This window comes from Alexandromys fortis, unplaced genomic scaffold (assembly GCF_014885135.2).
Source record: "Alexandromys fortis isolate MF-2015 unplaced genomic scaffold, M_Fortis_MF-2015_v1.1 scaffold_44, whole genome shotgun sequence".
Taxonomy (NCBI): Eukaryota; Metazoa; Chordata; class Mammalia; order Rodentia; family Cricetidae; genus Alexandromys; species Alexandromys fortis.
This window is the reverse complement of record NW_026067921.1, coordinates 9513673-9530101: the sequence shown is the minus strand read 5'-3', so window position 1 is coordinate 9530101 and position 16429 is coordinate 9513673. Positions and strand designations below refer to the sequence as shown.

The 16429-nt window shown below is 44.5% G+C and overlaps 1 protein-coding gene across 3 annotated transcripts in view; it reads left to right on the top strand.

The window, feature by feature from the left end:
- The first annotated feature begins 4807 nt into the window (after positions 1 to 4807).
- Positions 4808 to 16429, top strand: part of Ahcyl2 (adenosylhomocysteinase like 2) — a 167025-nt gene continuing 155403 nt past the window's right edge. For 2 of the 3 annotated variants that reach the window (XM_050141522.1, XM_050141521.1), the window contains exon 1: positions 5190 to 5617. In XM_050141522.1, coding sequence (XP_049997479.1) covers positions 5249 to 5617 — 369 coding nt within the window. In that variant the 5' untranslated portion in view covers positions 5190 to 5248. Of the gene's footprint in view, positions 5017 to 5189; positions 5618 to 16429 lie in introns of those variants that run through there. The other variant, XM_050141523.1, reaches the window with a different exon arrangement.

The following is a 16429-nucleotide window of genomic DNA, read 5'->3' as shown; positions in this document are numbered from 1 at the left end:
TTTTGTATCTTTATCATTTTCACCCCCACCATCTCTCAATATTTAATTTTTATCCTCTGTGACTTTGCAGTTCCTCATTGTAGTATTAGGAATGGAGCCCAAGTCTCGGAGCATGCACAGCAAGCGCTCTCCCACTGAACCGTACCTGCAGTTCTGCTTCTGAAATGTAAAGAAAAGAACATGTTCATCTGAAAATGATTGCTTTGCCAGAACACTACAGCTATTCAATGCAGCGCATATATTATGCCAAAATATACATTAAAACACTTGTGATGCATATAAGCCACCATTTTTAACTTCTGAGCAAAAGATAGAAAATATCTTTTCTACGTAGGCATAGACACACCTGGAATCTCAGCACACTTAGGAGGCAGAAGCATGAGGACTTGCTGAAGTGTTGGGTCAGCCTGGCCTGAATGGTAAGTTCTAGGCCAGCCAGGCTGCACAGGAAGATCCTACCTCAAGAAACGGGACAGCAGCCACAACAAAACTTGTCTAGTTAAAAATTTCTGATGAAAAAAAATTCTGCTAGCAGGTGGTGGTGATGCGCACCTTTAATCCCAGCACTGGGGAGGCAGAGGCAGGTGGATGGCTGTGAGTTTCAGGCCAGCCTGGTCCACAGAATGAGTTCAGGAGCAGTCAGGGCTATTACACAGAGAAACCCTGTTTGGAAAAGCCAAGGGGGCGGGGAGTGCTTTTGTTTTCTGAATGTTTACTCCTTGAAACTGTATGTTCCTTCACAAACCCAATATTGCATGTGTCCAAGTATATTAAGATTTGGTCTAGTGGGGCAGTCTACACAGCTTAGGTAGGCTTTGCACTCTCTGTGTGCCAGGTCAGCACTGGACTCACAACCCTTCCTTGGTGTCCAGAGTACTAGAATATACGTGTGCACTCTCAGCCTCTTCCTCTTTTCTTGTGTTGATGGACCCGGGCCTCTGAACGCTAGGCGCACCCTCTCCCCTGAGCTTTTCCCCAGCTCCCTTTCTTGCTCCTTGTGCCTGGTGACTTTAGCTGTCTGCTCATAGTGTGGCACTAGATGTTTCACAGAGTGATCTTCACTGTGTGTGATCTGGCCACCCTGTGTCCTTGGAGAATTCCCCAACACTAGGATTTTCATTTCCTCTCTTGGACCAATCAGATGCCTTATGGAAGATTATTGCTGTCAGCCAGGCTTCTGGAAGCTGAATGAGCCAGCAGAAGGAAAAAGACCTGGAGGCTTAAACTTTCCTTAAATAGTTAATAGTTAACGCACAATCCCCCGCTTCTAGTCTAGCAATCCCACCTTCCCCTACGCTTGGTTTGCCTCAGCAACAAGGCTGTCACAGACGCGGCAGACGGAAGGGATGGAGCTGGGAAGGCGAGGAAAATGATCTGCTTGTCGAGTCCAAGTAATGGAAGGACATGGACAAACAGAGACTAAACGTCCGCCTCTTTCCAGGGCTCACATTCCTTCTGTTTCATCACCACATCCCACGGAAGGCGGGTTCTTCCGCTCAGAAATCAATTCTAGTGGCCGGCCAGGTAGGCAGCTGCTGGGTACGAGCTCCGGGTACGCCAGGTGGCTGTGCTGAAGCTCCCTTGTGCATTACGGGAAGGAGGAAATCATCAGTTCTAGATTGTTAGCCTCTGCCCAACAGCTGGAGGACGAAGCTCTGGGCCCCTTCTTCAAAACAGGAAGGAAATGATCAAAGCCAGACATGTGAAGAGAAAACCTAATATACTCTTGTGTCTGGCAGATTTGGGGGTTTTGTGGAAATGGCAGTGCTCAGGGGCCTTCCAGTACAGATTTGGAGACCGGGAGATGAAAGTTTCAAAGGCAGAGACTTCCAAGGTACTAGGAGTAGACGGAAGCAGGTGATCTCTCCCTTCGTCTCCTTCTGGCTAAGGGGAAACAGCTTTTCCAATGACTGCGGCCAGCGGCCCGCTTGAGTTTCAGGGCTGTTGTTAAGTTCTGAGCAGCACAAACTCTGTGATCACCTTTGCCTCAGTTTCTTTAGAAATAAAAAAGCCCACCTTATAATATGGGGATGGAGAAGTGGCTCAGCTGTCCCTCCAGAGGACCCTGGTTCAATTCCCAGCACCCACATGGCAGCTCACAGCTGTCTGTAACTCCAGTTCCAGGGTACCTGACACCTCTACACAGATTTACATGCAGGGAGAACACCAATGCACATAAAAAATAAAAGCCAACTATATCTTAATGCATCTTCCTTTTGTTAATAGTCACATAAAATCTCAAAGAATATGCAATTAAAAATGGATTTTTAGTTTGTGTGTGTGTGTTTGTGTGTGTGTAGGTCTAGAAGAGGGTGCTAGAGTTACAAGTGACTGTGAATTGCCCAGTGTGGTTGTTGGGAACAAACTCCAGCAATGGTTCCTAAGTTCTGAGCCAACTCTCTCACCTCTAGAATGTGTAGTGTTGTCTCCTGTTTTTTAGACTTTTTGTTTGTCTGTTTTCTGAGACATGGTTTCTCTATGTAGCTCTGTCCTAGAACTAGCTCTGCAGACCAGCCTGGCCTTGAACTCAGAAGTCCTACTGCCTCTGCCTCCCGAGTGTAGTGATTAAAGGCCTCCACCATTAGACATTTTTTTTTTTCCGAGACAGGGTTTCTTTGTGTAACAGCCCTAGCTGCCCCGGACTACCTCTGTAGATCAGGCTGGCCTTGAACTCAGAGATCCTCCTGCCTCTGCCCCCCCCCCACACCCCGCCCCCCCCCCCCCCCCCCCCCCCCCCCCCCGTGCTGGAATTAAAGGCGTGTACCACCATTGCCCAGCTATTTCTTATTTTTGAGACAAGATTTTGCTAAGTAGTCAAGGACAACCTTGGCAAATTCTTGATACTCAGGTCTCAGTTCCCTCAGTGCTTGGATTACCACTATGACCTAGCCGGTAGGTAGGTCATTTTATTTTATATTTTATTATTAAAAATAAAACTGGAGGCTGGTGATTTGGCTTAGTGGTTAAGAGAATTTGTTGTTCTTTCAGAGGACCCAGGTTTGATTCCCAGTACTCACATATCATCACACAATGATCTGTAACTAGTTCTAAAGGACCTAAAACCTTCTGACTTCAGCCAGCACCAAGAACCCACAAGGTGCAAGCAAAACACTAACACACATAAAACAACAAAGTAAGTGAATCTAGGGCTGGAGAGATGGCTCAGAGGTTAAGAGCGCTGGCTGTTCTTTCACAAGTTCTGAGTTCCAATTTCCAGCAACCACATGGTGGCTCATAAAATCTGTAATGAAATTTGGCGCCCTCTTCTGGCTTGCAGGCATACATGCAGGCAGAAAGTCATACATAATCAAAAGAAAGAAAATCTAAAGAAATATTAGATTGAAAAATTATACTAGGCCATCAAAATGGCTTGGTCTTTAAAAGCACCTGCCCTCCGAGTCTACCACCTAAATCCATTATCTGGAGTCATTCATTATAGGAAGAGAACAAACTCACAGATGCCTTCGACTTCTACCTGTGACCTGGAGGACCCAACAATAGAGGCCTGAGTCTCAGTAGTTTTCCCTGAGACAGTACCTGGTGGCAAGAAAGACCACAAACTGATGGTACCCAGGCACCACCCAGGAACAGACCAACCATCCAAAGGGAATTCCTAATGTTCCAACCATTGTTGATAGGATCACTTGCCAGCACACACCCATCGCTTTTCACCAGGACATCCCTAGACAAACTTCAGCCAATCAGGGATCCCAAACCTTAGAAATCCCTCACTGCCACCTTTGCTACTACTACAAAAACCTAACATTAACTGAGCTCGGAGCTCTCCGATAGTTTCAATATGTTGGACACAGAGAGAGACCGAGTTTGCAAACTTGTGTAAGATAAAGGCTTTTTGCTTTTACATACAAGACTCGGTCTCCTAGATGATTTTAGGGGGACTCCATGATTTGGGCATAACACACGATGGTATAAGCTGCACCACACACACACACACACACACACACACACACACACACACACGATGTTAGAACTTCTCGACGGCTGGGTGACACATGTTTTCTAACTCCAACACTATGGAGGCAGTGACAGACAGATCTCTGCAAATTCAAAGCCAGGCCTAATCTAGAGAGATCTAGACCAGCTGGAGACAGATGACAAGACCTTGTCTCACTAAATAAAATGTCTATATATGTCTTTGTATGTCTTTCTTACACTCTCTAAGTGCAAAACAGAAAAATATAGACAGTAAATCAGTTTTTATCACTTAGAAAAATCACTATTTAGATTAACATTCTGCTATGTAACATGTGTATCTGAATTTCTGATTATTTCTAGAGAATCGTCAAAATTTGGCTTCATTTAAAAGGAATTCTCAGCTCTGAAATTTCAACCTGAAGAAATTAACTTTTTACTTTCTTTTTTTAAGGCAGTGTCTTGCTTCTTAGTTCAGGCTTGCTAGCCTTGAACTACTGGTGCCGTGCAGGCTTTGGTTGTTTAGTTAGTATTACTGCGAACTCCACCACACCCTAACGAAATTTCTTCCTTTTGGAGCTGATTTTAGCTTCTTCACTAAGAATATGCCAGAAATCATCAGAGCAGGCAATGGCTTATTTCATTTCTTCTAGAAACCAATCCACTGAAGAGAGACTTTAGAGAGCCAGCTCCAAAGGGAGAAAGCCATGCCTCCCAGCCCGCAGCCGGCGTTCACCTCCCAGGAGGTGCCGCTTTTCCTTTAAAGGCCGCCCACATGATCGCACACATGCGCACACTCCGGAGCGGGTCATTCTTCCCCCACTTTCCCCAGGGTTTCTGGCATTCCCTTCCGGAAACCGCAACCCCTCCGGAGACATTTTCCTCATCTATTCCGTCGCGTCATCCGTTTTCATACTTTTCCGTCAGTCGCTGTTCTGGGAGTTCCCTCTCCACAGAAAACTACTTTCCGGAGGAAGGCCAAAGGGACTACAACTCCCAGGGAGCTCTGCGGCCTGTTCCCCACGCGCGCAGTGCAGGTCGGGTGCTGAAGTCCCACAGTCTTCTAGCCACGTGCTGCCCGAAGTAAGCGTACTACAGGTTCCGTGGGGCCTGGCGCGTGAGTAGGCCTGGGGTGGGGCGGGGCTGGAGGGGCCGGGCTGGCGGCGTGCGAGCGGGCGGAGGAAGGGGGTGGGAGCGGAGGCGATGAAGGGGAGGAGTGGGGGTATGGGGGAGGGAAGGGGGAAGGGAGGCGGGAGGCGGGGCCGAGTGGGAGCTGGTGCTGGAGTCGGAGCCGGCGGTTGCAGTGGAGGCGGTGATGTCGGTGCAGGTTGTGTCAGCAGCGGCTACCCCCAAGGTGCCTGAGGTGGAGCTGAAGGATCTGAGCCCCTCCGAGGCGGAGCCCCAGTTAGGACTGAGCACGGCGGCCGTGGGCGCCATGGTACCCCCGGCGGGCGGCGGGGACCCAGAGGCTCCAGCTCCGGCTCCCGCAGCGGAGCGGCCCCCAGCCCCTGGCCCGGGCTCGGGGCCCACCGCGGCTCTCAGCCCCGCGGCCGGGAAGGTGCCTCAAGCGTCGGCCATGAAGCGGAGTGACCCGCATCACCAGCACCAGCGGCATCGCGACGGCGGCGAGGCCCTGGTCAGCCCCGACGGCACGGTCACCGAGGCGCCGCGCACGGTCAAGAAGGTACTGTGGCCGGGCTGCCTCTCGGAGAGGCGGGGAGGGCGGGCAGGGTAGCGGGGGCCCTTGGCGGCACGGCATCACCCGCTTCCACGCCCTCTAGATCGGGGAGCTGAGAGCCCTTTCCCCCCCCTGAACCGGCTCTCAGAGCGATCGCCACTCGGTGCTCCTCAGCTAAGCGGAGCCTCCAGGTGCCACGGCCGTACTTCTCTACGAATAACATGGAGGTAGCGCTCTTCGCTACTACTTGGACCAGGCAGGGGGAGGAGAGGCACCTACTACTACACCCCCCGCCTCCAGCACACTCCCGCGTGTGATTTTTCCGGACTGTTCGGCGGCATAGAAATCCTTCCCTCCAGCGATAAGGATGGGAAGATCTTTTTCCCTGGAGAGCGGGGAAAGCAGTAGTTAGCTCTCTTGCGAGCTCAGGCAGCCCTCGGAGTTGTCTGGCTTCTGTACAGACGGTGACTTTCTGCCTTTCTGTGGCCAGCAGCTTTCCAGCAGGGCAGTACTGATCCTGTGTCCTTCCTTTCTGCCCTGCATTTCCTTGCACCGTGCTTGTAGATGGTAAAAGGGTAATGGAGAGACGGTTCACTCTTCAAAGGTCTGCTCACCAGAATGACTAGACCGTGTATGAAGAGAAGGCTTATTTCGTCGATTGTGAGCAGAAAGTGTTAGGAAGAAACGCTGCTACTTTTGGGAAAGCGATCCGATGGGGCCTGTCTCAGCCATCAGCGTCTTTCATACATAGTAACGAGTAATGATAGCACCCGATATTATTTATGCATTGACTCTATCCTTTACCACCTCCCTCGTTTTTTCTCCCTTCTCTATGCTAAGTCAGCGCAGGAGGAAAAAGACAAGAGATACGGCTCATCTAAAGAGAAATGATGGCTTTAATTTCCTAGACACAATATGAACACACAGATTTCTATTTTTCTTCATTATAGTGGGTGCACTTTGTTCTGTCAGAAAAACAATTAAAAGGACATGAAGTCTATATTGGGTTTACTGTGTAGGGTTTAGGTGACTCTTGGATCCAGCCAAACATACTGTTGTAATTACCTCGTGACTTAGATAGAGCTGTAAACTTTTTCATTCTTCCCAAATGTAGTGATAAGTGATGTCAGCGGCAAGACTGAGGGAATTTTAACAGTGCTTTAGGACACGCTTTGTCTGTCCTTAGCTATTCGGTGTCATCCGTGTCAGCGTGTCGCCCCCCCCCCCCACGCAATTATAGTTAAATGGAGGAATTACAGTTAAAAGAGGCGGCCTGGGCTAGGGCGCTTAGGTAAAAGTTAGGAAATCCAAAGCATATTTCTCACTAATTAAGATGCTTTGTAGCTTTGGCCAAATCTTTTTCTTGTGATTATTTTTTCTAAAGTTCGTAATTCAGTTCCTTTAAGGCTGAAAATGTTGAAAAAACTCCTTTTAGAGTGTGAAGTCTACACTCAGGTAGAGATCTGGGTTTGAATATAGAGAGCACCCCTTCCTCCAGTACTAACTTTTGAATAATTTGCAAATTCTGTAAGTCACTTCTTTTTTTTGGGGGGGGGGTTCGAGGCAGGGTTTCTTTGTGGTTTTGGAGCCTGTCCTGGCACTAGCTCTTGTAGACCAGGCTTGTCTTGAACTCACAGAGATCCACTTGCCTCTGCCTCCCGAGTGCTGGGATTAAAGGCGTGCGCCACCACTGCCCGGCTGTAAGTCACTTCTTTTATAAAACGAGCATACTTATTATAATTAAGGATTAAAAATGTGCTCTTCACATAGAACTTGGTACCTATAATAGAATCTTAAATGATAACTGTTGTTAAAATTGGTTATTTCTCGCCCCAAAGCTTAGGTATGAGCCTGTGACCGTCTCTGAAATGTGTACATATTAGTAATAGTTTGATAGATTCTGTATAAAGAAGTTTAAAAAAAATCACAGGCCAGCACTCTAGAGCCTTTTTTTTTTTAATTCTTATTGTGCTTCGTGGACATTTTCCTTGTTGCTGAGCTACCTTCTTCCTGTCTTTTTTTTTTTTTTTCTTCAGTATCAAAATCATGTTCCATGATTCTAGATTTACTCAGCAGCCTCAAGGCTCTGAAGACAGGGCTGAACTTGCCTTACAATGTTAATTACACCAAAATCCCATCTTATTTGCTGAAAGTTAAGCAGGTGAAGTCCTGGGAAGGGTGCAGCTGTATGACATAAGTAAGGACTTTGCTGAGCTTAGCTTGCCTCTTCTCTTTTACTCTTCCGTCTCCTTTCTCTCTCACTCTGCCCCACTCCTCTTTTCTTGTTAGGGTCTCAAACTGTAGCCCAAGCTGCCTGGAATTATGTAGCTGAGGCTGACCCTCTATAATCTTTCTGCTTCAGCCTCCTGAGTATGAGATTACAGTGTGCACCACCACGCCTGACCTGAACTTTTTTACTTTTTCTTTTCTTTTCCCTTTTCCTTTTCCCTTTCCCTCCCCCGTCCCTCCTTCCTTCCTTCCTTTCTTTCACAAGGTCTTGTTGGTTGTAGATGTGGTTCTATTGGTAGAGTGGTTGCCTAGCAGGCAAGAAGCTCTGGGTTTGATCCACAGTACCATATAAACCAGGCAACCAGGCATGGTGGTACATTCCACCACCATGGTGCTGGGAAAGTAGAGGCTGGAAGATCAGAAGGTCAGGGTCATCTTTGGCTACTCAGTGAGTTTCAGGCCAGCTGGCTTTGAACTCACGATCCTTTTTCTCAACTTCCTGTGTACTGGGATCTAAAGTGTGCACCACCACATTTGGCTTGCTGTTTTTAAAAAGCACGTCTTTAGCGCTCTCTGTCTCTCTGTTTCTCTCTCTCTCTCTCTCTCTCTCTCTCTCTCTCTCTCTCTCTCTCTCTCTCTCTCTCTCTCTCTTGGCTTTTCCAGACAAGGTTTCTCTGTGGAACTCACTTTGTAGACCAGGCTGGCCTGGAACTCACTGAGATACGCCTGCCTCTGCCTCCGAAGTGTTGGGATTAAAAGTGTGCATCACCACCACCTGGCCTTTAGTTTTCTTAATATTGAATTGACTACAAGTAGAAAAATCACTCAGTAAGGAAGCAGTTGTGCAGTGTTTTGATTTATTTTGTGTAATGTTTGGTTTGAGCCTTTCTTACTTTTTAGATTGTCTAATTAAGCTATTCTTCTCTGACTCTCTTCTGCTTTTTTTTTAAGATATATTTATTTATTATGTATACAACTTTCTGCCTCCATGTATACCCAAACGCCAGAGAAGGGCGCCAGATCTCATTATAGATGGTTTGGAGCCACCATGTGGTTGCTGGGAATTGAACTCAGGACCTTTGGAAGAGCATACAGCGCTCTTAACCACTGAGCCATCTCTCCAGCCCCCTCTCTTCTGCTTTTTAAAAATGTGTAGAAGGACTGGTGTACTAGGATTAAAATAGTTGCCTTTGGTGGTGTAAATGGTGACTGTTGCTTTTATTTTGCAATTACTGTACAATCTTATTTATGTTATTACATTTCCATTAATGGTTTCCCTTTTCCCATATGTGTATCAGTTACCAATTTTCTTGATCCCATTGCTTTGGTCAGCCACACGACTGTATATAAAAGCCCGACTTCCCAAGTTCAGTAATCATAAGAATGAACACAATGGGGTGTAGGTTACTTGGTCACATTTTACCTTTGGCACCTGCCTTCATCCTGTAACTCATGGTACTCTATAGGCCAGATCTTTTCATTGTGGTTATGTTTGTATTTAAAGTTCTCTTTCATAAGCCTATTCCAAGTGAACTCAGTAAACATCTCTGAAGTAGTAATTTATAAAATGGGAAAATAAGTTCCACTGTGAGTGAGTTTGACAGCAGTAAAGAGTGTTTCTTCCACTGGCTGGTGGTGGCTCACGCCTTTAATCGCAGCAGAGGCAGGCAGATCTTTGTGAGTTTGCGAACAGCCTGGTCTACAAGAGCTAGTTCCAGGGCAGGTTTTTCCAAACCCTGTCTCGGGGAAAAAAAAAAAAAAAAAGCGTTTCTTCCATGTGTTCTTGAAATGGGTGTTAGCACAGCAGAGAAAACAAGGCAGGGGCTGGAGAGATGGCTCACTGGTTAAGAGCATTGCCTGCTCTTCCAAAGGTCCTGAGTTCAATTCCTGGCAACCACATGGTAGCTCACAACCATCTGTAATGAGGTCTGGTGCCCTCTTCTGGCCTGCAGACATACACACAGACAGAATATTGTATACATAATAAATAAATAAATAAATAAATAAATAAATAAATAAACAAACAAACAAGGCAGAAGAGGATTTCTGACAATGAGGCTATAAGCATTAAGAACCTCAGCTGGTGCATGCTGACGTTACTATCGGTAATGACCATGTTCAGACAGACTCCATATTTTTCTTGGCAAACCTATTTGCATTGTACTTGTTTTGTTGCTGTCAGGAGAGAATGGGTTGAGCCATGTTAGCGCTTTCTTGCCCTGAATTGTTTAAGCCCTCATTTCAGTTAATTATAGATTACTGAAATCGAGTGTTTTGGATAGAGGCATGGGAATGTGCGAATAGTGTGACTCCCTTGCCAGTTAGACAAGTACAGCCTGGCAAAGTGTTCAGTAAAGCAATTGGCAGTTGGACCCTAATAATAGTTACCAGTAATTGGCCTTTTATGTGCCAGGAATTGTCATAGGTATTTCTGTAATCCTGACAAGACCTTTATGAAATATGGATGGCATTATCTCAGTTTTACTGCGGAAATGTGGTTCAGAGAGGTTGAATGCCTTGCCCAAGGTTATACATCCAAAAAGTGGCAGAGGTAGTACTTAAACCCATGTCTGTCTCCACAGCCCGTGTCCTTTTCATTGTGCCACACAGACTCTTTCCGAGCTCTTAGATGCTGGCCTCTGGTCTGTAGATGTCTGAGTGAGCTCTAAGGTGTGTCTGTGTGGCTAAGGCTTAGGTCATCCAAGACTACAGGAGAGTGAGTCAGGCTTCAGGAAGAAATGGAGAACACTGTACAAATGCACAACCTCAAAGAATGGTAAAGTTAGAGGATATGAAGAACAGTTAACACAGGGAAACGTTTTAAAATCAGTAATACTAGACTTCTGTTTGTAATTAGCTTGTAACCTGATTATGTATCCCCACACTCTTCTTCTTTTTAGATAGAGACTTACTGTCCTAGGTTGGCCTTTTTAGCTCCATTGTAACCTAACTTAGCTTCAAACTCCAGTTCCTTCTCTTTGCACCTCCCAGGATTATAAGCATGTGCCATCATGCCTGGCTCTATCCTTATCTTTAAAGTTATGAATCTGGTGACCTGAGGAAAAGATTCCTTTCTGTTAATCTAACAGTTTCCCTCTGTTCTTTAAGTCCCTCCTCTATGAAGTCTTTGAGTAAACCTTTTGAGAATTAGAAAGGGAAGTATACTGCTATGTATTTTTTTAAATTATTTTTATGTGTATAGGTGTTTTGCCTACATGTATGTCTGTGTACCACTCATGTGCCTGGTGCTGAAGGAGACCAGAGAAGGGCTGTAGATTACCTGGAACGGGAGTTAGAGCTGGTCTAATGGGCCACCCTGTGGGTGCTGGGAACTGAAGCCAGGTTCTCTGGAAAGCAGCCAGTGCTCTTGAGCACTGAGTCATCTCCCCAGCTCCCTTGTTAGGTGGTCTTACTTTGTACTAGGCCTTGTACTTACAGCTTGATGTTATTTAATCCTTTAAGAGCTCTTAAAGATAGTGCTATCCTTGTTTTGTTGAGGAAACAGATTAAGACATTTATCTCAAAGTTACACAGCAATGTACTAGAGTGAGCAGAATCCTAATCTGTTTGACTTTGGAGACGAAATTGTGTATGTTTTCAATTGCAGGCAGTTGCTATACGCTAAAGTTCCAGTTCTGTTGAAATAGGAGCAGCGGGGCTTCGTCCCCAGCACCCCAGCCGCCTGCTAGCTTATGCCCGAAATAACAACACACAAATTGTATTCTTTTAAACACTGCTTGCCCATTATATCTAGCCTCTTCTGGCTAACTCTTGCACCTGGACTAGCCCATTTCTAATAATGTGTGTAAGCACCCCAAGGTGCGCTTACCCGGAAGATTCTAGCCTACGTCCATCCTGGGTCGGAGCTGCCTGGGAGAGTGAAGCATGGCCTCTGCTCCAGAGAGCTGAGCTGTCGAGTCTACCCGGGAGAGCTGAGCATGGCGTCTCTGCTCCAGAGAGCAGAGCTGTTGGGTCTGAGCTCACTTCCTCTTCCTCCCAGCATTCCATTCTGTTTACTCCTCCCATCTTCCTCCTGTTTACTCCTCCCACCAATGTTTTAACCTATCAGGGCAAGCAGTTTCTTTTTTCTTTTTTTGGTTTTTCGAGACAGGGTTTCTCTGTGGCTTTGGAGCCTGTCCTGGAACTAGCTCGGTAGACCAGGCTGGTCTCAAACTCACAGAGATCCGTCTGCCTCTGCCTCCCGAGTGCTGGGATTAAAGGCGTGCGCCACCACCGCCCAGCGGCAAGCAGTTTCTTTATTTAATTAACCAATGAAATCAACAGATTGATATATGACACTCCCACATCACAGTTCTGTGTTCCATGCCTTAAGGAAGACACCTAGATCAAAGTTTTCAGTTAATTGAAAACATTAACAAATACAAGTAGTCTACTTTGTCTTAATAAGAAAGGTAAATAATCTTTATTCAGAGTCTTTGTTGAGTTGAATTTTTAAGTAATACTCTTCTGTTTTCATGGTAGGGCTTTAAAAGATGTAGTGGGGTGTGTGTGTGTGTGTGTGTGTGTGTGTGTGTGTGTGTGTGTGAGTGTGAGAGAGAGATATGGGGGACATGTATGTGCAGTTGGGTTCATGTAGAGGCCAGAGGATTTGGATCTTTCCTTCCTCTTTTATGTGGATTCTAGATATCAAATTCAGGTTGCCAGGCTTGCACAGTAAGTGACTTTACCTGCTGAGCTATATCAGCTATATCATTGGCCCTTCAAAAAATTTTAAATTAATTGTTTTAAAAATAAAAAAAATTAATTGTTATCTTATGTAAATGGATGAGTGCCTATATAGTTTGTATGTTTACTATGTGCATGATGGTACTTCAGAACCAGAAGAGGGCGCCAAATCCTGGAATTGGTAGAGTTACAGAATGTGAGTCACTGTGTGGCTGCTGGGAATTGAACCTGAGTCTTCTGCAAGATTCATTTCTTTAACCCCCTAATTAATTTATTTTTAAGATAAGCCTCCTTTGTGTAGCCCTGAGATCATCTTGCTTTAGCCTTCACAAGTTCATGGATTACAGGCGTCATTTATGCCTGCCTCATAGTTCTCACTCAGCATTCAGAGAGGCACAGTGGAGTCATCTTGGCTATTGCCTAGATCCTTCACCCTGTCCTATATTCATGTGATAGATAGCTATATCCAATGGACAGTTTCAGTCAGCCTGATAAGATTTTTATAAAATTTATAGGTGCTCTTTGTAGTCTTATAGGCTTTATAGGCTAGAAACTCAGTGAGAACAGATCAATTTTTAATTCTAAACTTTCTGTTTTACATTTTTATTGCATATATATCTTATGTATATGCACATGTGCATTTGTGCAGCTGTGGAAGTCAGAGGACAAATGCCTGGAGCTGGTTCATAACGTGCATTCCTGGGATCAAACTCAGGTGTCAGAGGTGGCGAGTGCCTCTAATCTTTGAGCCATCTTGCTGGTCCCTCTTAAATTAGCTTAAGTTAAATAGCTTAAGACATGCATAATTTGATCTCCCTCTTCCACAGCTGTATTCTGAACAACTAGCTATTTTCTTGTATCTTGTACACTTGCATTAATAGCTGGTGATTTTTAAATTTTGTTTTCAAGGCTCCACCAATCAAAACTGACAGTTTTGAGCTCTGAGTTCTTAGAACTTAAGTAAACAAGGGTGCTAGAATACTAGTTGAGTTGTTCTGTTGTAAGTCTTTCCTTAAAACCTTTCTGAATATTGTTTATCTGAGACTAAAACTGACTTTTCTAGACTAATCATCTCTAGTGCTCCAGTGCAGCCCTTTTGGTTACTTTAAAAGATGTTAGGACCAGCAAGATAGCTCAGTAGGGAAAGGCTCCTGCCATCAAACCTGATGACCTGAGTTCTATGCCTGGAAACCACATGATCAAAGACAGAACCAAAAGTTATCTTTTGACCTACACATGAATCAGTCCCGCCCCCCAAATCGGTCAATAAATGCAATTCTAAAAGTTAAAAGAAAAAGAAAAATCTTAAATATTAAAACAATATTTAATAATGTTCTTGGAAACTCCCTTCTCGGTCTTTGTGATGTTTACAGTGTCTACAATTTATTCAGTACATAATTCATCCCAGACATCTGCCTTATCTATTAATCCTCATAACAACTTTATATCAGATGAGTAACATTTTCTGTATTTTACAGATGAGAAAATACAGACTTAAAGAGAGTAATTAGCGTGCCTGAGGCTTTGCCAATCTGTGATGCCTTTGGGATCAGTGAGATGAAACATTACCCATAGCAACACTGGGAGGCTTTGTCACATTGCCAACCCCCTACTACTCTGACCAAACTCCCATGTGATGTCTGCAGGAGCTGCTGCTCAGACTGCTCTATGTAACCCTTTGGATATTAGCATCTATCCTGTTACTGGAGGAGACAGAACCACCGTGCATCTTCACATCATTGTTTACTTTGCTCACCTGTCATCCACCTTAACACTCAGCTGTTTCATCTCTGTGTTTATCCTTTCAGATAACTCATAACTCAATTCCTTTCTACTTTACCTTTTTCAACATTCTATTATCAGAAAATCCCCATGTAGCACCAGCCTTTAGACAGCAAGATCAAGTCACGGGGTGACAGTGGCAGTGTTGTTAGTGTTGGCACATACTGTAGAACTGTAACATGCAAATCAAGCAGCAGCATCTCTTGCTTGCCACCATCACTTGTAACATCTTTGCCAAAACAATTTTATGATTTTTTTTTAGCTGTGTATCCTTGAAACAGGTTTTTCACCCTAGAAGCTATTTTATATTCTTTCTGTAAATTCCTTTTCTGTTTATTTCAATCCAAATTGACTTCTAGTGCTTATGAAGCTGAGTAATGTACCAGTTGTACTAACCTTCTACCTTCCTAGTTGCCTGAAGCCATGAAGCTGGAAGCTAGACAGATCGGTACCAGGATACATTTGTGATCAGCAGCCTTGTGAGAAGTCAGCATTGTCTAGCAGTGTTATGCATGTCTCCATCAAGTTCACCTTCCCATTGCAAATGACTGTCTCATGCTGTATTTCTCCTCTGTTGTGTGCTCTTCTACTTAAACCAGTTATAAGCTTCCTCTTTCATTACAAAAGCAGAAGACCCCCACATGGAACTTCTCTGTACTTCTTGTCTACAAACCTATGTGTACCTGGGACTCATCTTTCTCCTCACACTATTATGTCCTCATTCTGTCAAAGACAAATCCCTCCACAGGGGCTTTAATCATATTCTTTTCAGTGCTGTTCAAGAAGATTCCTCTGATTAGTTTCTCTTTCTCCAGGTATTTTGTCAATATTCAGACTTAGCTTTGCCTTCTTCATTTTGGCAACTCTATTCGTCAACCTGCCAACTTCCTTTTGTCTTTCAGAATCTAGCTTCCTTATAGGGTTTTTCTGTTCATACATTTTTGATCATCATGAACTCCTTATTCCATCCTAATATTCTGACTGAAAGAAAACTTGTGCTAATGTCCATTAGTTTGGGAAATGGTGGATTTTTTTCAGCCCTCATTTTATTAGATTTTTTTGGCAACTTCTTATGAAACACATTGCTTCTTAGGCTTCTATGACACTGCTCTTTTGCTGTTTTTATTCTTTGGAGGGCGAGTTTTATATAGCCTAGCACTTGTTACAGGGCTAAGGCTGGCCTTGAGCTTCTGATCATACTGTCTCCTGCCTCCACCTTCCTAGTGCTGGGATTATAGTGTGCTTTTCCGCACCCAGCGTTATGGCACTGTTTTTTCTTTATTAGTTTCCATTTAATTTTTTGGCTGCAACTCATTCTTTGTTGGTACTTCCTCCTTGGTCTTGGGACCTCTGCTCTATTCATTGGATTCTCTCTCAGTTACCCATGCCATTCTTGTGTCTATTAGTATCATCTATATTCCAGTAACTCCCAAAAGTATTCCTTTAGACCCGTCTTCTGAATGCCAATCTTGATTGTATAACTGCCTGTTTGCAGTCAAGCTCAATCGTTTTCTATCTAAAACTGAATTTTGTTTCTTTCAGATTTATTTTATATGTATGAATGTTTTGCCTGCATGTATGTACATGTACCATGTGCTTGCTTGGATCCCTTGGGATTGAATCTGGGACATCTGCAAGTGCTTTTAACTCTATAGCTTCCTAAAACTGAATTTTGTTTACTTGTTTTGTTTTATTTTTTTTTTTTTTTTTTTATTTTGATTTTTCGAGACAGGGTTTCTCCGTAGCTTTTTGGTTCCTTTTCTGGAACTAGCTCTTGTAGACCAGGCTGGCCTCGAACTCACAGAGATCCGCCTGCCTCTGCCGAGTGCTGGGATTAAAGGCGTGCGCCACCACCGCCAGGCTTATTTTTGTTTTTTTGAGACAGGATTTCTCTGTAGCTTTGGAGCCTGTCCTAGAATTAGTTTTTGTAGACAAGACTGGCCTCGAACTCAGAGAGATCCTCCTGCCTCTGCCTCCCGAGTACTGGAACTGAATTTTGTTAATTGCCAAAATGTTTTGTTCTTAACTTTCTTTTGCCAATTAAATGGTACTTCCATTGTTTTTATTTAGCTTGCTTCTTTATTTTTTGGTGCTAGAAGTTGAATCCAGGGCCTTGTATAC